The sequence below is a fragment of the Rhinopithecus bieti genome, unplaced genomic scaffold (genome assembly GCF_001698545.2).
Source record: "Rhinopithecus bieti isolate Rb0 unplaced genomic scaffold, ASM169854v2 scaffold_33121, whole genome shotgun sequence".
In the NCBI taxonomy this organism is placed as follows: domain Eukaryota; kingdom Metazoa; phylum Chordata; class Mammalia; order Primates; family Cercopithecidae; genus Rhinopithecus; species Rhinopithecus bieti.
Genome location: NW_016814090.1, coordinates 219,638 through 242,620, shown reverse-complemented (window position 1 = coordinate 242,620; position 22,983 = coordinate 219,638). Strand labels below are relative to the sequence as shown.

The window sequence follows — 22,983 nt, the reverse complement described above, 5'->3', positions numbered from 1 at the left end:
CCTTTGCTTACCAGGGTCTGAGGGGCCCAGCAGGCCCAAGAGATCCTGGCAGTCAGACCAGTGTGGTGAAGGATATCAGGGGACCACCCACAGAAAACTTGAAAGAGGTGTTTTGTCCTAGGTGGGCCTGGCCCAGGCTCCATGCCTGTGGGTATGCAGGTGCATTCTGTGGCCTGGCACATGAAGTCTTCCTTCTGACTCCCCAAATGCCCTCTGGTACCAGGATGATGCCAGACATTGCTCACTTTTTCCATGTAGTCAACATCAGTCCTGCAGTGGCAGCTGGGATGGGGGTGAGGACATCTGGGAACCCCTCTTCCTGGTCTCCCTCCCTCTTGTCTCTTCCCCTGCTCTTTTCTAGCCCTCTATCTGTCCCCCAGGCTCCTGGCTCTCTCTAGGAAGGGCAGGGAGACCAATGAACCAGTGTTTCAGGGAAGGGGCAGCCTTAGGTCTCTCAGGTTTTCTCCCAGGAGGAGCTTTCTCCCTGTGGATGCTGAAAGTTCCTACTTTCTAGGTTAGTTTTGAGAATTGAAGGAATTATTATATGAAAAGAGTGCCTCCAGCCAGGCACGGTGGCTCACACCTGTAATCTCAGCACAGTTTGGCAGGCTGAGGCTGGTGGATCACTTGAGGTCAGGAGTTCGAGACCAGCCTGACCAACATGGTGAAACCCTGTCTCCACTAAAAATATAAAAAATTAGCTGGGCATGGTGGCACACGCCTGTAATCCCAACTACTTGGGAGGCTGAGGCAGGAAAATTGAACCTGGGAGGCAGAAGATGCAGTGAGCTGGGATCGCACCCCTGTACTCCAGCCTGGGTGATAGAGCGAGACTCTGTCTCCAAAAAAAAAAAAAAAAAAAAAAAAAGTGCCTGAGAGCACTTAGCACATAGCCTATGTTTTAGAAGCGCCAGCTATTATACTGTATATAATACAAAAAAGAAAAGCCGCTAGGTGGAACTAACTTTTGTATTCACCTCCTGTGATAATCATGGGAGAAATTCCTCAGGCCTCAGTATTAAGAAAGAGGCTCTCCCTGAACACTTGGTTTCTTTGTATCTAGTACAGCTGTGCTGTCCAATACAGTCGCCACTAGCCAAATGAGGCTATTTAAATTTAAGTACATTAAAATGAAATAAAATAAAAACTCAGTTATTTCACTACACTAGCCATATTTGAAGTGCTCCATAGAGACAAGTGGCTAGCAACTATTATATTGATTTTGTTTGTTTGTTTTTGAGATGGAGTTTCGCTCTGTCACCCAGGCTGGAGTGCAGTGGTGCGATCTCGGCTCACTGCACCCTCTGCCTCCCGGGTTCAAGTGATTCTCCTGCCTTAGCCACCCGAGTAGCTGGGATTACAGGTGTGTGCCACTGTGCCCAGCTAATTTTTGTATTTTTAGTAGAGATGGGGTTTCATCACGTTGCCCACGCTGGTCTCAAACTCCTGACCTCAGCTGTTTCGCCTGCCTTGGCCTCCCAAAGTGCTGGGATTACAGGCATGAGCCACCGTGCCCGACCTGAAACTATTATATTGAATAGTGCAGAATGTTTCCATTATTGCAGAAAGTTCTACCGGATAGTGCTGTTATAGATGTTAAAATAAATAAGAAAATAATTTTTTCTGGAAGGAGAATTGTCAATAAAATAAACAATTTTTATAACATATGGTGTTTCTCTTTGCCTTGGCTGCTAGGAAACTCAGAGCTAAATTTTTAAACTAGCAAGTAGATTTTATGGTTCAAATTCTGTGTAATGAGGGTGATCAACTTTTTGTTGTCTGTCTCTGAGGAGTTTTGCAAGACAAGGGACTTTCAGTTTTAAAACTGGAAGAGTTCTAACAAAGCCAGGACAAGCTAGTCACTGTATGTGTAATGATCTAATGATATCACATCATCATGGTATTAATTATGAGGCTGTCAAGGTAGTAAACTAGGCATTATTTACTGGAGTATCTTTAGTGGCATTAAGAAGGTAAACTGAGGCATAATACATTTTTTAAGAGTTTATGTGTGCAAACAACAATTTTTGAACCAGGCAGTCCCAAACCAGAAGTGGCTTGGGAGTTCTACTGAGGGAACACAAGCGGGAGGTTTTTATAAGACAGATACAGAAATAAAGCAAAGATAATATTTGATTGGTTACAGTTATACAGTTGTCTTATTTGGTCTATCCCATTGGAAAGTCCCTGGTTATATAATTATTTGTGCTAGCTGCTTCTCATTAGTTGCACTTAAGTTTTATTTTTCTTTAATAGAAGCATTTACAAGAAATAGCTCAAGGGCTGGCATGGTGACTCACACCTGTTATCTGAGCACTTTGGGAGGCTGAGGTGGGAGGATCACTTGAGCCCAGGAGCTGGAGACCAGCTTGGGCAACATAGCAAGACCTCGTCTCTACAAAAAGTAAAAGAAAATATTAGCTGAGTGTGGTGGCGTGCACTTGTTGTCCCAGTTACTTGGGAGGCTGAAGTGGGAGAATCGCTTAAGCCAGAGAGGTGGAGGCTGCAGTGAGCCGTGATTGTGCCACTGCATTCCAGGCTAGGTGGCAAAGTGAGATCCTGTCTCCAAAAAAAAGAAAAGAAAAGAAGGAAGGAAGGAAGGAAGGAAGGAAAGAAGGAAGGAAGGAAGGAAGGAAGGCAGGCAGGCAGGAAGGGCTCCAGTTTTGCATTATGTCTGCAAATCAAGCAAGGTTAAGGTCCCTTACGAGACCTAACTTGTTTTGCCTGCTCAGGGATACTTCAGGTCTGAGCTCCGTTTTAACTTACTTTAACAGTGGAGATGCTGTGCCTCTATTTCTTCAAGCTCTCTCAAATCATTTTGGGAATGAGGCTGGAAATAAATAAATATACTGAGGTTGAACAGCTGATCTTTGTCAACAGGCAGAGAGGTGCTCGTGGAGGGTGTGTGAGGGAAGGGTGGTTCCCTTCCAGCTATCACAGTCCTCTCTTTCGGAGCCTACTGGTTCTTAGGGTCCAAGGCATCGTCTCCTACCAGCCCCTCCCTCCAAGTGGGGTCCATTGAAGTTGGGTTTGGGCAGAAATTCACACATAAATCATGAAGGAGCTGATAAGTAGCTGGCAGTTGACTCACTTCAAGTTTCAGGAGAGATGGGATTCAAGAATGATAGGAGCCAGACTGCTTGAGGCTGAATCCTACCCGTGACACTTAATAGCTGTGCAACTCCTGGCTACCCTGGCAGTGGCTGGCAGTGGCTGGCAGTCCTGGCTTCCTGCTGGCTGGGAAGCAGGCATTGGTGCCAGGGGGACAGCTTGGGCAGCCAGGCTGGCTGTATTCCAAGCCTGCAGGGGAGGGGTCTGCTCAGCCTCTTGATACCAGAGAGAATCATCTGAAGCTAGAGAAGGGATTTTTTTGCTCTGGGGTCAGCAGAGTTGAGGGGAGAGTCTCCACCCTCCTGCCATGGCAATATCATGGCTACCGTGTGAGAGGAAACAGAGCATGGTGTTTGAGAGAGTGGGAGCTGGTGTCAGATGGCCTCAGATCAAATTGCCAGTCTGTCTCTTAGTATTTATTTGACCTCTGAGAGTCTTTCAGCTCTCTGTACCTTAATGTCTGTATTTAGGTTCCTCCAAGAGCGGAATCCGAGACAAGCATTTGAGTGCAAGTGATTTAACTGGGAGAGGATCCCAGGAATGTAGTGAGGGTAGAGAAGTGAGTAAGGGAAGGGATGAAAGCGGGTTGCCTCTGTAAACAAGTGGGGCTTAATCTCCTAATTTCCTTTTCAGGTAGTTCATCATTAGAGTATAGAAACACAACTGATTTTCATATGTTGATTTTGTATCCCGCGACTTTACTGAGTTTTTGTCATTAGTTCTAACAGTTTTTAAAATGGAGTCTTTAAGAGTTTTCTATATATAAGAATCTGCAAATAGGGACAGTTTTACTTTTCTGATTTGATTAACTTTTATTCTTTTTCTTGCCTAATTGTTTTGGCTAGGACTTCGGTACTATGTTTACTCAATATAGAAGTGGTGAGAGGGAGCGTACCTGCCTTGTTACTGAATTTAGAGGAAAAGTTTTCAGTTTTTCACTTATGAGTATGAAGTTAGTTGTGGGCTTTTCATATACAGCTATTAGTATGTTGATGTTCCTTCCTTCTATTCCTAGTTAGGATGTACCTTCCTTCTATTCCTAGTTTATTGACAGCTTAAGCAGTCAAATTTTGTCAAATGCCTTTTCTTTTCTTCCTCTTTTCTTTTCTTGTTTTCTTTTATCGAGTCTCGCTCTGTCACCCCGGCTGGAGTGCAGTGGCATGATCTTGGCTCACTGCAGCCTCTGAGCCTCCACCTCCCAGGTTCAAGCAATTCTCCTGCCTCAGCCTCCCAAGTAGCTGGGATTACAGGTGCACTCCATCATGCCTGGCTAAGTTTTCTATTTTTTTCAGTAGAGATGGGGTTTCACCATGCTGGCCGGGCTGGTCTCAAACTCCTGGCTTCAAGTGATCCACCAGCCTCCCCCTCCCAAAGTACTGGGATTACAGGGGTGAGCCACCAGGCTCGGCTGTCAAATGCATTTTCTAAGTCAAATGAGATGATCATGTGATTTTATCGTTTATTATGTTAAAGTGGCATATAATATTAATTGATTTTTGTGTGTTGAACCATTCTTGTATCCTAGGGATAGATTCCACTTCGTCATGAAACTGAGTTTAATCTCACTGGAGACCCTCTGAGAGATGGGGGATAGTGCATGCCTCACTTGGGGTGAGGAAAGTGAGTGCTATGGTTTGAATATTTGTCCTCTCTAAAATTCAAGTTGAAATTTAAGCCCTAATGTGGCAGTATTGAAACATGACAGCCTTTAAGAGATGATTGGGTCATAAGGGTTCTGCCATTCATGGATTAATAGATTATATTAATAGATTAATGGATTAATGGATTAATGGGTTATCATGGGAGTGGGACTGATGGCTTTATTAGAAGAGAAGGGCAAGAGACACCTAAGCAAGCACTCTCAGCCCGCTGGCCATATGATGCCCTGAGCTGCCTTGGGATTCTGCAGAGAGTCCCCACCAGCAAGAAGGTCCTCACCAAATGCCATCCTTCAACCTTTGACTGCTCGGCTTCCATAACTATAGGAAGTGAATTTTTTTTTCTTTTTTTTCTTCTTTTTTTTGTTTGAGACAGAGTCTCGCTCTATTGCTCAGGCTGGATGGAGTGCAGTGGTGCAATCTTGGCTCACTGCAAGCTCCGCCTCCTGGGTTCACAGCATTCTCCTGCCTCAGCCTCCCAAGTAGCTGGGACTACAGGCACTCGCCACCACGCCTGGCTAATTTTTTGTATTTTCAGTAGAGATGGGGTTTCACTGTGTTAGCCAGGATGGTTTCGGTCTCCTGACCTTGTGATCCTCCCATCTTGGCCTCCCAAAGGCGTGAGCTACTGTGCCCGGCCAGAAATGAATTTCTTTTCTCCATAAATGACCCAGTTTCAGTTATTCTGTTATAAGCAACAGAAAATGGACTAAGACAGTCGGGTATTTTCTACCAACCCTCACCTCCCATTAACTGGGTGCTGTTTCAGGAAGTGCTATCTTTTTTCTCTTCCCCTGTACTTCTTGCTTGCTCCTCAAGCAGAGAGAAGATGCAAGTATTTGAAGTAGGAAACTCTTATAGGAACTATCTATGGAAGTTACAGGTGACCCCAAGTGGGGCAAGGTAGTATGGGGCATGGGCAGCATATGCTACGTTAGGGTCCCCTGTCTGTGAGATGAGGGTGATAATAACAGACCCATGTCATGGAGTTGCTTTGAAGATTTGGGCCAGTGCTATTGGGTAGAAAAATAATGCAATTTGTCTAAATAACATAAGCCAAATAGTGTGAGAGAGAGCCATATAAGTCATTTAAAATTTTCTAGTCACCACATTTAAAAAAGTAAATAAAAGAGATGAAATGAATTTTAATATTTTATTTGACCTAGATTTCCAAATTATCATTTGCACATAAATTAATATAAAATTATTAATAAGATATTTTGAATTATCTTTGAAATCCAGTGTATATTTTACATTTATAGTAGTATATCTTAATTCAGAAACTAAATTTTCATCAGAAACACTTTATCTGGCCAGGCATGGTGGTACATGCTTGTAATCCCAGCACTTTGTGAGGCCTAGGTTGGTGGATCTCTTGAGCACAGAGTTTGAGACGAGCCTGGACAATGTGGCAAAACTCTGTCTCTACAAAAATTAGCCAGGAGTGGTGGCACACACTTGTAATCCCAGCTCCTTGGGAGGCTGAGGTGGGAGGATCACTTGAGCCTGGGAGGTCAAGGCTGTAGTGAGCCGAGATGGCACCACTGTACTCCAGTCTGGGTGACAGTGAGACCCTGTCTCAAACAACAATAACAACAATGAGAAAAACCACGTGATCTATGTTTAATAAAATGTATTGTATTGCTGAAAAGTAGATTCTCAAGTTGTTCAAGCACACTTAAAATTTTCTAGTAACTTAAATATCAGTTTTAAAATTTGAGTGAATTAAATAAAACTAAAGAAGCCATTTGTGCATGTTGCATTTTGTTACCCTTGTTATAATTCAAGTGCTCAGTAGCCACATATGGTGAGTGGCGACTATATTGGATAGCACAGATGTAGAGGATTAATCCCAGTAAGGTGTTTAAGGCAGGTAGTCAGCTTGTATCAGGTCTGGCTGGCTCTGCACACTGGGAGAGGCTGAAAGGTGCTGGGGCAAGCGCTGGCCTGGAAGTCAGAAGTCCTCACTCGTAGCCCCACTACTGCCCTGACAACCCCTCTTCATTTTCCCCATCTGTGAAATGTATAAGTTAACAGTCAAAGTCCTCTCCAGGTCAAAAATCTCAGTGACAGGGAAAGATTGAATCCAAATTCCTATTTTCCAATTGAAAAACCTAAGGCCCAGCAAAGGAAAGGGATTTATTTATGGTTAACAGCCACAGGGAAGGTAAAAGTACTAACATTTAGTTCACTTTCCTTGGCTTAGAACACCTTTTCCAGAACTGCGAATGTTCAAATCCCCCACTCCTTTAATATCCAGTTCTAGTGTTCTGAGCCAGTGTTCTGAGCTCCTTTTGTATATGCTTGACCTCATGCAATCCTCACAGAAGCCCTATGAGAAAATTATTTGTGTGCCCATTTTACAGGTGAGGAAACAAAGGCTCAGAGAAGTTACGTTGAAATGTTAAAGTGACACAATAAGCGAGAGGCACATCAAGGACTAGAACTCAGGTTTCCTGAGCCCTTGATCAGGATGGCACGTATACTTCTATAGCACCCAGGGATACGTTGTGAGGAGGGATGTAATGGGGGATGAGACAGGCCTAAGTCTCTCTAAGGACCTGGTCCAACTCTGTCTGGGTGGGGCTGCAGAAGGCTGAGAGATGGCTGCCCCCTAGTCCTTGGGCTTGCAGAACTGTCATCAGCCATGCAGCGCACAGTCTTGGGGACCCAGAACACTTTTCGCGAGGAAGATGTGTGGTTGGCAGCCTTCGTCAGTTCTCCTGGAGCTGGAGGCCCTGTTGCTTGACCTTGTTAGCATCCCCTGCTCTTCTGTTCCTCCCCAACACTTATTGATGCCCTACTGGGAGCAGGCCTCTGCTGGAGGATTCCCAGGACACACCAGCTTGTCAGCTGTGGAGCCTTCCCTAGAACCTCCCAGTCTAGTGGGAAACTGACATGGTGGGAACAGAAGTACCAACTGGGTGTTGGGGAGCCCAGTGAGACACAAACTCCATCTATGCAAGAGGCAGCCTGTGAACTGAGCCCCCCAGATGAGATACTTGATGGGTGGAGATGGTAGGTATTGTGGACTAAATTCTTTTCCCCTCCCCCAATTCATATGTGGAAGCCCCACTACCTTGAAATGTGACTTTATTTGGAGATAGACCCTTTAAAGAGGTAATTAAGGTTAAATGAAGTCATAAAAGTGTGACTGTTGCCCTATCGGTGTCCTTATAAGAAGAGGAAGAAACACCAGGGATGTACATGCACAAAGTGAGGGCAATGTGGGAACACAGTGAGAAGGCTGCTGTCTGCAGGCCAGGGAGAGAGACCTCACCAGAAACCAACCCTGCTGACACCTTGATCTTGGACTTTCAGCCTCCAGAACTGTGAGAACAGAAATGTCTGTTTAAAAGCCATCCAGTCTGTGGTATTTTGTTACAGCAGCTTTGGCCAATGAATACAGTGGCGAACAGCATTTAGGTAACAGGTATGGCCTAAGTATGGACAGGTAGGTGGAAAATCTGGTTAAGCACAGGATGAATAGAGGGGTATTGAGACAGGAGTCCCAGAGGCCATGCAATCAAATTTTGTTCATTTCTGCCCCCCAGCACTGCTGAGTACAGGTTAGGTGTGGAGCAGATAGCAAATGCCTGATGAATGAGGGTCTAGTCAGACTTCTAAAGATGGCCCCTCAAAAGTTTTCCCAAGCTGATGGCAGAAGAGAAATGCGAAGAGAGATTTGAAGCATGAGGGGAATTTGCTGCACCCTTGCTGACTTGAACTTGTAGGGATCACATGAGAAGGACTGTGGGTGGCTGCAAGGAGCCAGGAAAGGCTAACAGCCTCAAGAAAGCAGGAACCTCAGTCCTGGAAACTCGGGGAATTGAATCCTTTCCCCAACATGAATGAGCCTGGAAGACTTCTCTTCAGTTTCCAGATGAGAACTCAGCCCAGGTTCAGCCTTGGAAACCTTGAGCAGAGAACCCAGCCATGTCTATAGGACCGCTGAGCTTCAGAACTGGGAGTGGAAGCATCCTTTTAAACTGATAATTTTGTGATATTTTGCTACACAGCAATAGATAAGGAACACAGACTGGAAACTGGAGAACTTGAGGGCAGGCAGAAGGCCACGCCGCCCACTGGTCATAGTGTTCTTAGTGGAAAGCACTCACAGGTCACGCAGGCGGTCCCTGAGGAGGGTCTGACCTGAGCACTGTCCACTCAGTGGCTGGCTAGGGGCCTTAGGCAGCTGTGCTCGGTGCCCCCAGGTCACCAGGGAACTTCAGAGCATCTCAGAATGAAGAAATCCTGATCAGGCAAAGTGGGAACAGGAAGACCCCTTTGTTTTTTTATTTCCCCCTTTTACACATGGGGAAGCCAAGGCTTGGAATAAAGTCTGGACCCTGCAGAGCACTGAAAAGAGCTGGTTTCAGGCAGTCTTCCTTTGGGACCCCAGCTCCACTACTTCCCAAACTGTACAACCTTGGGCAACTGTGTCAGCTCTCTGAGCCTGTTTCTGGCCAGGTGTTTCTGGCCAGGTGCAGTGGCTCATGCCTATAATCCCAGCACTTTGAGAGGCAGAGGCGGGCGGATCACCTGAGGTCAGGAGTTTGAGACTAGCCTGGTCAACATGGTGAAACCCCATCTCTACGAAAAATACAAAAATTAGCTGGGCATGGTGGCAGGCACCTGTAATCCCAGCTACTTGGGAGGCTAAGGCAGGAGAATTGCTTGAGCCGGGGAGGTGGAGGTTTCAGTGAGCTGAGATCATACCAATGCACTCCAGCCTGGGTGAAAGAGCAAGACTCTGTCTCAAAAAAATAAAAATAATAAAATGAATTTGTTTCTTTGTCTGTACAGTGGGGATGAGACACTTTGGACATGAGAAGATGAGGGAAGGAGGTTCTGGGCAAAGGGAAGAGAGTGGGCAAAGGCACAGAGGCTTGGATGGTGTGACATGTGCAGTGTGCCTTGAAGGCAGGATATGTGGGCAGAGGTGGAGCATGGTCTTGGACAGCATGGAGCCAAGTTGTGAAAACTGAATGGCAGGCATGGAGTTTGGGTCCCATCCTGAAGGGTTTTAATCAGGGGCAAGTTGGAGTGTAGAGTCGGTTAGAGTCAGGCCACAGGGGAGGAGACAGGGCACGGAATCTGTCCCAGCAGTCCAGGTTCCATGTGATGAGGATCTGATGGTGGCAGATGAGGGAGAGGAGGGACTATCTGAGGGCTGCCCAGGAGTCAGAGTCGACAGAACCTAAAAGAGCTAAAATATGCCAAACTGCTTGGTGTACTGTTTGATGTTACTTCTGAAAACCATTTAGTGACCCGGGAGGTGAGGAAGGGAAAACTCTGGGCTGATACCTGGTTGTCTGGATAAGTGAGTGGGGGGACGCATAAGTGGGGGCAGTGGGAGTGGGAGAAGGGGCAGGGTGGTTGGGGGTGTGGGGAAACCACAGGCTGACTTTAGACAAGGTACACATTAAATGTCGGGCTGTCCCAGTCAGAGCTAGCTTTCTGGGGACCAGGCAATCAGATGTGGAGCTCAAGAGAGAAGACTGGGCTGGCAGGTGTTTGTGTGCAGATGGGGATTGAGGCTGTGACGGGAGCAGCATTCGCAGGGGTCTGTGAAGAGAAGTGGGCTTAGAGTCAGATGTGGGAGAAGGCGGACTTGAGAGAAGCAGCAGCCAGAGAGGGAGAGAGAAAACCTGGAGAAGAGTTGATCATGGAGGAGGTTAAGGGAAGACCATATTTGAGTGGGGAGGACAGCACCACTGTCTGGGGCTACACAGAATTGTGATAAGATAAGCAGGCAGGATGGGCTGCTGGTTCAGCAAGGCCTCCCCTGAGCACTTTGGCAGAACAGTGACAGTGAGGAGGCACAGCCAGGCGGCGGGGGCTGAGGAGAGCTGGGTGAGGCCGTAGAGATACCAGGAGGGAGGCTTCTGTTCAGCAGCTCTGGTCCTCAGAGCTCTCATTGGTCAAATAGGAATCAACACAGGGGTTGGAATTCCTGTTAAAAAGAAAAAAATCAATCTGCCATTAGGGATCCGGGCAAGGTGGCTCACCCACGTAATCACAGCGCTTTGGGAGACTGAAGATCACTTGAGCCCAGGAGTTCGAGACCAGCCTGGGCAACAAAGCGAGACCCCCATTTCTACAAAATAAATAAAATTAGCTGGGCCTGGTGTCACATGCCTGTGGTCCCAGCTACTCTGGAGGCTGAAGCGTGAGGATAGCTTGAGCCCGGGAGGTCAAGGCTGCAGTGAGCTGAGATTGCACTACTGCACTGCACCCTGGGCAACAGAGCGAGACCCTGTTTCAAATTAAATAAATAAATACTTACATACATAAAAAATCAGCCACTGGGAGAGTGCCTTGTAAACTGAGAGTGGCTTGGGGCAAGGAGTGCATAGTTAGTTGCAAAGACATGGTGCCGTTGAAATGGCTAGCAATACCTCAGTTCCCAGAAGGTGGCAGCACCTCATCAAGCCATACTTCATCTAGCGGGACTAAGCAGGTATTTAATTTATTCTACAAGATTTCTTTGTACTCTTTGTACAGCTGCTATGTGTTAGACTCTGGGCTGAGCACTGGAGACTATTGTATATGTACATACCTAATAGAAAATCTAATATATTAATATAAAATATGTATAAAATTATATAACATAACAAAACTTTCTTAGGAAGCCTACATTTTAGTTGAAGAGGCAGTTAGCACAAATAAGTGAATTATCTTCATAACTGTCAATTAACTCTCCAAACTCCAAGGCTTTATATTTTCCAGGTTAGAGAGAAGTCCTTCTAGAATGTGTGACATATATCCCCTCCTCCTAGAACAAAATGTACTGAGCAGAACTTGAGTTCAAATACTGGGTCCACCAGGAAGTGATCGTGTTTGCCTATCCATGGGACAGATTAGATGAATTTTCCGAAGATGGTCACTGCAATATCTCCTACCTCATATGTTATGCGCATAATGTGACTTTGATACTCTTTTAATTGAGAGAAAGAGGTCTTTGTGCCATCCCCTTGAATCCAGGCTGACTTATCACTTCAGTGGCAGGACACTTTGTGACTTCTGAGGCTGGGTCATAGAAGTCAATACAGCCTCCATCTCTGATGACATTGGAACCCAGCCACCATGCTATGAGGAAGCCTAAGTGTCCTGTGGAGAGATTATGTGGAAGGGAACCAAGGCCCCCAGGCCACAGCATTGGCTGAGCTCCCAGCCAACAGCCAGCATCAACTTGTGGATATTCTTGGAAGCAGATATTCCAGTCTCAAGATGAATTGTCCCAGCTGATACCACATTGAGCAGAAATGAGTTGTTCCTGTTTGTCCAACTGTAAGCAAAAGAAATGATTTTCATTATTTTAAGCCATTTAAGTTTTAGAGTGGTTTGTTATGCTGCAATAGATAGAGATAATTCATTAATTAATATTTATGAGTGCCCACTCTATGCTGGGCTCTTTGCTAAGAGCTGGGGATATATGGTAAACAGGACAGACAGTCTGTGCTATTATGGAATTTACTGCCTGGGTGGGAAAATGGATTGCCATCAAAGTAAACTAATTTGCTGGCTAACCTAAACTTGAGGCTGTGACAAGGTTCCCAGGCTCCAGGCCCTTGTCCTTTTTGACGTTATCTCCAATATGTTGCATATACAAATACCCTCCCTTTCCTCAGAGTCATTGTGATTCTCCAATGGGATAATAGCTATTAAGACCACACAAAGAGAAGCATGGGACTAAGGGTGAAGATAGACAGAGGATTTCTTAAAGGAAAGGGTTATTCTTCCCCTCCCCTCAAGTCTGATAGGGGTCTTCAAGAGAGCCATTGGCAGAGCTTGGCCTGAGTCGCTCGAGCTGACTGGGGTGCAAGAGTGAAGAGAACTGCCAAGATTTCCTGTGAACCCACTCGAGAGGATGCTGGCAGGGCAAGGACCTGTGTGGGTGGGGAAGCCATCATAAGCAATTGGCTGGAGGTTGTGTTGTTCTTATCAGGGAATGGTGCACCTGTGGGATGGTGTCTACAGTGCACCCACCAGAGCACCCCACAAGAGAAAGAGCCAGCATTTGGACATCTGACCCACCCAGAGGGCATCAGCAACACTTTTCTGCCACTCTATCTCTCCTCTTTCTCCTTACCCAACTCTACATGAGTCAGGAGTGGCATCATGAGTAGGTAAAGAGGAATGAGGAGTAAGGGAAGAAATAGTGAGGAAGCCAGCTACACTTCCTTTCCTCACCAGGTTTCCAAGTTGAGCCAGGGTACCTTCCATGTACCCACCTTGTCCATCTCCCCAGCCTGCCCAGCTTGTACTCCAGCTTTTTTGACCTCTCCAGGTCAAAACTCAAGGGATGGGGCAGGGAGACAGGTAAAGGGCAGGAAAGAGATTGAATGCCTGGGACTTCCCTAACACATTGCTCCTGGAGTTGGCAGGTGGCTCTTTTTATTATTATTATTATTTTTTGAGGTGGAGTCTTGCTCTGTCGCCCAGGCTGGAGTGCAGTGGTGCAATCTTGGCTGACTGCACGCTTTGCCTCCCGGGTTCACAGCATTCTCCTGCCTCAGTCTCCCGAGTAGCAGGGACTACAGGCGACCGCCACCATGCCCAGTTAATTTTTTATATTTTTAGTAGAGACGGGGTTTCACCATGTTAGTCAGGATGGTCTTGATCTCCTGACCTTGTGATCCACCTGCCTCGGCCTCCCAAAGTGCTGGGATTACAGGCATGAGCCACCGTGCCTGGTCAGCAGGTGGCTCTTTCTATCATGGGTGTTTTGAAGGTTCTTTGGGGATGTCCATGCCCCATACCCCCTGCAGTTACTGACACAGGTGATGTACTTTCCAGCCTTCTCCTGACAACTCCCATTCAACCCCTGGTCCTAGGAGAACATCTATGCAAATCAGTTGGGCTCCTATTGGCCCTCCAGGCAGCCCATGAGCAAATCCTTTTAAGACATCTCTCTCCATCTCAACGTACCTGGGACCAAGTATTCTCAATTCAAACATTCCACCTCACTTCCAGGGCCTGTGTGGTCCTCTTTTCTAGGTTCATCCACTGAGGGCAGACTATTATGCTAAACCATACACCTTTAGGCCTGGGAGGGTGGCCAAAGAGAGGGGAGTTTATGGACGTTCCTTGGATCTGCAGTCTGGGATGTTCACATATATGCACTTCATGGTGCGGAACAGAACCAGGGACGAGAGCAAAAGAGGGATGAGGCCAGGGATCCATTTATTCTCTTGCCTCTGTCTGTAAATGTTACAGATAGGTGAGATAGGAGAGGAGGCTAAGATGTCCCCAGCAGCCCAGCAGAGGAAACAGCAGGTGCTAAGACCCTGAAGTGAGAGAGAACATTGTGCATTCTGGGGACAGGAAAGGGAGGGAAGGAGAGAGTGCTATCAGTCTCAGTAGGGGATGGAGGTGGACCGGTGGGGTAGGTGCATCACACAGAGCTCTGTGAGCTTCGGCAAATACTTCGATCTTATCCCAGAGTAGTAGGAAGTCTTGGAGTGGTTTAAACAGGTTAATAGTATAAACAGACTGCATTTTAGACAGACCTCTTTTGCTGCTTTGCGACTTGGTGGTGGGGGTGTTGGGGGGAACACACAAAGAGTAGATGCTTGAGGAAGAGTTGGGGTATTGATGTCATAGTGAGACATAAGAAGTGATGACCTGAGCTAGGGCAGGGCTTCTGGAGATGGTATCATGGACCATCAGCCACCTCAGGCTGCCTCTGGGCCCATGCCAGCTTCCCCAAATATAGCCTGGTGGCAGGTGGTGAACTAAAAAGTGAGAACCAATTCAGTCACCATTTTTCTGCAATTGCCACTTCATTTCAGAGTGTGTGGCACTTGAATGCATCTTTCTTACTTCTGGAGCTTAGACCAAAATCTCTGAGACAGGAAGAGACCCTGAAAAGTCACGTTACATGAAGAATTATTCTGCACCTGCAGGGATCCGAAATGCACTTCAGTGGCATAAAGATTATTTTAAGCTAAAAACATCTGAACAAACAGCAGCTGCAGAAACAAATAAACAAAAAGTTCCTAAACTTTGCTGACTTAAGCAGGACCTCCTAAACACTGCTGCCATAAATCCCCTCTCTAGGAAGTTTACAGCCAGAGAAGGCACTAATCATTGTCACCATAATGAGTAATTGCTTAAACAAATGTTATCTGAAACTTCTTACCTTCCATTTGTTCTTCCATGGAAGTCCTCTCTCCACCTCCCTTTCTCCTTGTTAAGTGGGTATATAAACTCCTATTTTGGGCTGTTTAGACAGCCATATTTATCTGAAGACTCCTTTGAATAAATAAACTTCATCTTTTTTCCCTTAATCTGTCTGTGGTTGGTTAATCTGTAGACTCTGAACATAAATAGGTAAAGAGAAAGTGTTTTCTCCCAACACACTTTCCTTTTGCCAACAAGAGTACGGGAGACTGGCAAAGATTTTCTATCTGGTACTGGATTTTATCTTCCTGCCCTGCCAAAGTTGCTGAATAGCAGAGGGTTTGCTTATTGTCTCTTTCTCTCTCTCATGCATGTTAACTGGATTAGAAGAGATGGAGGGAAAGAGACCATATAGGAGACTGCACTGCCAAATGTACTACTAAAGGGTAGCAGAATACTCCACCCTAAAATATGCTACACTGGCATAAGGATTGTTTTAAACTGAAGGTAATTGAGAAAAGGCAGACACAAGAAAAGTTCTTTGCCCTCCCCATTTGCCTAAAAACAGGATATAACTTTACAAAGGAGTTCTTCCTCCTCTGTCAGGAAGAACAAAGACCGACGACAACTTTAGGCCCTCATCAGCCTGAAGGTGGCACCAGAGGAGTAGACATAACAGACTTCACTGACTAGCCCTTATCTACCACAAATTTCCCATATGTTTGCTTTCCCACAATTTTCTCCACCTGGAGACTCAAGCTCTTTTTCTTCTGTCTTGACACTTCTCTAAGAATGTATTGTTCCTTGTTGAAGATGCTACATAATTGAAATTCTAAGCCACTTGTTTGAGAATTAATCTTTCCCTGAGTATTTTCCATATATATATAAAATATACATGTTAATACATTTCTCTTTGTTTTTCTCTTGTTAATCTGTCTGTTGTTACAGAGGGTCCCACACCAACTAGGAAGGTTAGAGGGGGTCAGGCACGGTAACTCATGACTGTAATCCCAGCACTTTGGGAGGCTGAGGCAGGTGGATCACCTGAGGTCAAGAGTTTGAGACCAGCCTGACCAACATGGCAAAACCCTGTCTCTACTAAAATACAAAATTAGCCAGGTGTGGTGGCGGGAGCCTGTAATCCCAGCTACTCAGGAGGTTGAGGCAGGAGAATTGTTTGAACGTGGGAGGTGGAGGTTGCAGTGAGCCAAGATCACCCCCCTTCACTCACTCCAGCCTGGGCTACAGAGCAAGACTCCATCTCAAAAAAAAAAAAAAAAAAAAAAGAAAGAAAAGAAAAGAAAAAAGAAAAGAAGGGTAGAGGGAAAATTATTTTTTGTTCCCTACCTTATTTATATAAATCATTGTACTTCCAATTTAGCCACAGACAACGAAGGGCTGGTGTATGCTGTAGAATGGCTGAACAAAAGGAATGCTTTTTTTGTTTTCAAAGTGATAATGGCCAGAAGGGTAGATAAGTTATGCTGGTTTACATTTAGTCTGGTTTAATTGCACTTAAGTAGAATGTTAAATGTCACCAAGTGGCTGATTATACGTTGATTGGACCAAAAACAGATTAATAGCTTCTGCATTAGTCTGCTAGAGTTGTCATAACAAAATCCCATAGACTGGGTGGCTAAAACAGCAGACATTTAGTTCTCACAGTTCTAGAGGCTGGGAAGTGCAAGATCAAGGTGCTGACAGATTCAGTTCCTGGTAACAGTGACCACCATCTCACTGTGGGCTCACAGAACCTCATCGTTATGTGCATGCAGACAGTGAGCTGTGGTCTCTCTTCTTCTTCTTATGAGGACACTAATCCCATCATGGGGCCCCACCCTTCATGACCTCATCTAAACCTAATTAGTTCCCAAGGGCTCTACCTCCTAATACCATTACTTGGAGGGGCTGGGGGGAGGGTGGCATTCGGGTTTCAACATATGAGTTTTGGGTGGTCACAAACTATGAGTCCATAACACCTTCTCTATAAATAAAGACTAGTTAAAAAGTATTGTAATGAATACAATACCAAATGTTCATGTTAATATGTGTTGTTGTTGTTGTTGTTATTTTTCTGCCAGTCTTTTGTTAGATCTTGCCTGGAGACATCAAACCCTCCTTCTTGTTCCTTGCCTTCCAGAAACTCAATCTGCCCTTGACAGGACTTAAACATGGAGTACTTCTGTCAGAAAAATCAAGTGTAGGAAAAAATCTTTGTATTTCAATAGAAAACAATGCACCATCTGTAGCACACCTTCCTGCGTTATAAGATTCTAGGTCTGTACATTGTCTGAGCTATTTTGAAACTCTTTGTAAGTTATAACTGGTATATAAATGCTGTGCTGTCTGGTAGTGATTTTAAATGACTTTCTCCTCACTGTGGAAAACTCAGTTTTGACCTCATTTGCAATTTATCTTAACATTCCTTTACTCCATATAAATTTGTGCTGTTTTGAGCTTTCCTTTAAACTGATTGTAACACCTGCCTGCTTTTCTTAGATCATATAAGTGAAGTAAATTCTTCAACATGTGCTAATTTTTACATCTGTATGAGAGTCATGATTTTACCTTTTTCTGAAAATTATCATTTAACACAGGAAAGCCTTTGGGGGGAAGTGGCAGGACTTGGCTTCCAAAGAAGAATGGACTGAATCGCTGAGCCCTGTGTCTCCCCCATCTAGGTTAGTGGCCACGCATTCCCCAATCGCTCAGACCCCGAAGCATTCAGGTCATTCTTGGCTCCTCCCTTTCTTGCACCCCCATCTCCAACCATGTATGGGCTAAATAATGTCTCCCCAAAGCTGTCTACATCCAAACCCTGGAACCTGTGAATATGTTTGTTATCTTACACAGCAAAAGGGACTTTGCAGATATGGTTAAATGAAGGATTTTGAGATAGGGATGGATTATCCAGGCAGACCAATTGTACCACAGGGAGGCAGAAGCATGATAGTCAGAAAAAGGAGATGTGAGGATCGAAGCAGGGTTGGAGAGATGTACTTTGAAAATGGAGAAAGTGGGCACATGCTAAGGAATGCAGGTGGCCTCTAGAAGCTAGAAGAGTTGGGGGAATTCTCCCCTCAGAGCCTCGAGAAGGAACTAGTCCTGCTGCTCGCTCTTAGCCCCATAAGACTATTTTCAGATTTCCTACCTCCAAAATGGTAAAGGAATAAATTTATGTTGTTTTAAACCAGTAACTTTGCATCATGTGTTACAACAGCAATGGAAACCAATACAAATGCCATAGCAAATTATGTTGGCTTCATCTTCAAAATGTAGCCAGGATCCGACCACTTTTCCCCAGTGCTGCTGTTAGCATTGGGGCCAAGCCAGTTACATTCCTTGCCTAGGCTGTTGCAATGGCCTGCATACAGGTCTCCTTGTTTACCCTGACCACCCAGCCTTTTCTGCTCCCTGGATGCAGTATTTGAGTCTCTCGATATGCTGCCTAGGAGGCCCTCTGGCTTTCACACCTGACACTTTCTCCAATGCTTCAGTAGCTCCCAGGCAATGGCCATCCAATTCCATTGTCTTTATGATGACTACTTGATAGTTCACACAGGCCTGGTACATTCCACCCACCAGGGCATTCCTTCCCTCCATATGCCATCCTAGTTCACCATGCGCGACAGCTTTGACAATTGCACTACTCATTTTGCTGGGGCTACTTGTACTTTACCTACAATCAGCATTGCTTTCTTGGACCACTGCTGGTATAAGCTGTTGCAGGTCAGGTTCTCTGGATTCTGACTCTGAGATGCAGATTTGCATGCAGGCAGGTTTTTGGGGAGTGCTCATGACATCAACATCTGTGAAAGAGGGATGGAAGCAGATGAACTCCCGTGGGGAGTGAGGTGGACTGTGGAAATGCCATGCAGCCACAACCAAGGTCACTGCTCGCAATCCCAGAGGGAGCTCTGGAGCTGGAGCAGTGCTTTGGAACTGTCTGCACAGGGTGCAAGAAGGTCAGACTTTTATGCCATACATTAGTGAGTCATTGAATGTGGGTTAATTTCGAGAAAGGAGTGCTACTTTTTTTGTGTTTGTTTGTTTTTGTTTTTTTCTTGAGACGGAGTCTTGCTCTGTCACCCAGGTTGGAGTGCAGTGGTGTAATCTCCATTCAATGCAACCTCCGCCTCCCGGGTTCAATCAATTCTCCTGCCTCAGCCTCCCATGTAGCTGGAACTACAGGTGCACACCACCATGCCCGGCTAATTTTTTGTATATTTAGTAGAGATGGGGTTTCTCCATATTGGCCAGGCTGGTCTCCAACTTTTGACCTCAGGTGATCCACCCACCTTGGCCTCCCAAAGTGCTGGGATTACAGGCGTGAGCCACCATGCCCGACCAGGAGTGCTACTTTGAACAAGGCAGTGCTCTTCAACCATGAGCAACCCTTGGAGAGGGACTCACCTGAGAGCTTTTGGCCGCCAACCTTCAGGATGAGTTCTGAAAGGGGTGGGAGAGCAGCATGTCTGAGTGCCAAACTGTAGCATCTATCACAGTGAACTTTGATAGAAGTTACATTAGATTTTACCACTATCCTCCTTAACTTCCTCCAGTGGCTTAAAATGAAATCCGTGGGTAACAGATGCTACACACTCTGGCCACTGATTAACTTCAGAAGTATCTTACCATTCTCCTCCTGGCTTATGTGCTGCAGCTATATTAGCCTTCTCTCTTGCCATTTGCTCAACAAGTATTTTTTGAATATTGACTATGGATCAATGTTCTAGATTGGGGCTGAACTGTGGACCATAAGATAAATTGTGGGACTGCTTTTGTAAATAAAGTTTTATTGGAACACAGCAACACCTATCTGTTTAAGTCTTTTCTATGGCTGCTTTTGTGTTACAACAACAGAGTTGAGTAGAGGCCATACAGCCCCAAAGCCTAAGATATTTACTACTTGATCTTTTACAGAAAAAGTTTACTGACATTTCTTTTAGATCAGTGCTGCCTGATACACACAGACACACACACACACACACACACACACACACACACATTGCAGATTACAATTTAAGTTTATAAAAGAGAGAAATACATTTTAATAATATATTTTATATAACCCAATATCTACCAAATATTTTAACATATAACCAGTATAATAAATTATCAGTGAGTTATTTTACTTTTTTCTTGTAATACTAAGCCCTTAAAATTCCGTGTATATTTTACACTTATGGTGTATCTTGAGGTGGGACAGCCATTTTTCAAGTGCTCACTACCCACACGTGGCTAGTAGCTACAGTATTGGATGGTGCAGTTCTAGAAGTAACACAGCAGTGAGTAAAGCTGACCAAATTCCCTGCCGTCATAAAGCTCACATTCCTATGGGAGAAAGAGGCAATACACAAATAGGTAAAGTGGATTTTATGCCCACTGGTGATAAGCGGTGCCCATGATGTCACAGAGAACAAATGGAAGTGTTATATTTAGACAGACTCTCCTGGACTCTGCCTTGGCTGATCTCATCCCTCCCCTTGGCAGATTTTAATCTGTATGGCTTCCCTGTAATAAAACACAACTATGAATAGAACAGCTTTCTGTGAGTTCTGTGAGCCCTGCCAGCAAGTTATGTAACCTGAGGGTGGTTTTAGGTGGTTGTGCACCCTAAATTGCGTTTGGTGTCAGAAGCGAGGGTGGTCTCTTGTGGGGACTGTTCTCTCTAACTGCACAATTGGCTTAAACTCTTTGCAGAAGGTGGTGTGTGAGTAAAGACCAGAAGAAAATGAGGGGACTGGCCAGGGGCTGTGGGCTGGGGCAGAGTGAGCAAAGGGAAGTGGAAGGAGATGCCTTCTTTACTCACTGCCTTGGATAAACCACTTTATGCATAGACCAAATGCTCATGCTTTAAAATTGTAGCATCAGGATTAAGGTTTAGGTTAACACTGAGGTTAGGGCAAGGGGCTGAAGATTAAGGTGAGTTTTAGTGTTTTGTTTGGTCTAGGATTAGAGTCGGGATGTGGCCAGGGTTTAGGCTTTATTGTTTAATACTCAGTGTTCAGACGTTTCTAGTTAAGAGCAGTGCGGTCTGTTGGTCTGCAGCTGTGAAAAGAACACTCCACAGACTTGTGCCCGCCGGCGGCCTCCCCTGTGTCCCTGTGACCGCAGCAGCAAAGATGGACTCAGGAGCGCAAGTGGCTGATGAAGTATGTCACATTTTTCATGACATGAAAGTTCATAAATGCTCCACACCAGAAGAAATCAAGAAAAGAAAGAAGACTGTCATTTTTTGTCTCAGTGCAGACAAAAAGTGCATCATTGTAGAAGAGGGCAAAGAGATCTCGGCTGGAGATACTGGTGTAACCATAACTGGTCCTTTCAAGCACTTCGTGGGAATGCTTCCTGAAAATGATTGCTGCTATGCTTTATATGATGCAAGCTTTGAAACAAAGAAATTCAGAAGAATATTGTTTGTTTGTTTGTTTGTTTTTGTGGGCACCAGAACTACCACCTCTGAAAAGTAAAATGATCTACACAAACTCTAAGGATGGAATAAAAAAGAAATTTCAAGCAAATGAACCAGAAGATCTCAATTGGGTTTGTACTGCTGAAAAGTTAGATGGGTGGGTACTTGATTGCAGCTTTTGAAGGATCCTCTGTGTAGGCCATCATTCAGTGCCACAAATGGAAAGCTTTCATGTTTAATGTTATCCACTTGCTAAATAAATAAAGCAACCATATGTTTTTAAAGAAGAGAAAACAAGAGTAGTGCTCAGATAGAATGTGTAGCTCATGGAATTCAGTACTGGGGATCATGTTTACTTCCTGGTGTGTGCATTTGCTAAACAGGATTCTACTAAACAGCCAAGGATACATACCCTCTTTTAATTAAATAATAGAAGCCAATTGAGCATTGTCTTAGAGTTTGTGGAGTAAATGTGTAACCCTAGAAATTATGCCCATTTGTGTATTATCAGTGTGTACAAGTCACAGAAAGACATTTTGGAAAGTATACTGCCCAGGAACTTTTTCTGAAAAGGGTAATATGGCTGAAAAGATTCAGCCAAAAGAAAACTAAATTCAAATAAAATAAATTAAAAATAAATTAAAATGAAGACAGCTTCTGTAATAAAGAGGCATTTTTATGTGAAGAGGCATTTTATGTAACTATTGATAACAGTGAAACCAGTTATAAATAATTAAATCTAAATATTTCTGATAATATGAAAAGAAAGAGGTTTGATGTGAAAATTAGTAAGGAATTAAGCTTATGTATTTTTCCAACACTTTGAGTCATGTGAGGGGAGAAGTTACAGTGTCCAGAATTTTGACGATCTGAGAGGTAAAAAGTGAAGAGTTATTTAAACAAAAATAGTTGTTAGTCTGGGTGCAGTGGCTCACGCCTGTAATTCCAGCACTTTGGGAGGTTGAGGTGGGAGGATCACTTGAGATCAGGAGTTCGAGACCACCCTGGCCAACATGGCAAAACTTCGCCTCTACTGAAAACACAAAAATTAGCCAGACATGGTGGTACATATAATACCAGCCACTCAGGTGGCTGAGGGATGAGAATCACTTGAATGCGGGAGGTGGAGGTTGCAGTGAGCAGAGATTGCATCACTGCACTCCAGCCTGGGTGACTGAGCAAGACTCTATTTCAAAAGAAACAGTTGTGAAAGTGATAGATGCACAACATAAAGACATTTGAACCTGAGGAAAGGCGTGCAACTAAGAGTGATGAAAGGTAAACCTTCCTCCTGGGCTTTCCCTTCATTGCTCTTCTGAGATGGATTCACTCTTTCCTGCCCTTGTCTTTCTTTGATTTCCTTATTTTGTTGGAACACATCATAAGTACGATGAAAGGTATGTTTATTCTACCATTTTGCTGTATTGGTGATTGAGCTAGGTCTAGAATTCTAGAACTTTGAAGGCTTGCTTTTTGTCTTCTAGCCCCTAGGATAGCTGATGGCATTCTGATACCTTATTATTTTATTTTGCAGGTGACAATTTTACTGCTGTTATCATTTTTGTGTGTGTACCTGAAGACTTTAAGATTGCCTCTTCATTTTTGGTGTTCTGAAACTTGACAATGATGTGTCTAGTTGTAGGTCTTTTTTTCATTCAGCCTATTTAGTAA

General features: G+C 44.7%; 1 protein-coding gene across 1 annotated transcript; it reads left to right on the top strand.

The window, feature by feature from the left end:
- The first annotated feature begins 21,022 nt into the window (after positions 1–21,022).
- Positions 21,023–21,510, top strand: LOC108513768 (destrin). Its single transcript, XM_083287427.1, is given in 3 exon segments — positions 21,023–21,297; positions 21,299–21,467; positions 21,469–21,510. Coding segments are annotated over 3 exon segments (486 nt in total).
- Positions 21,511–22,983: the final 1,473 nt, after the last annotated feature.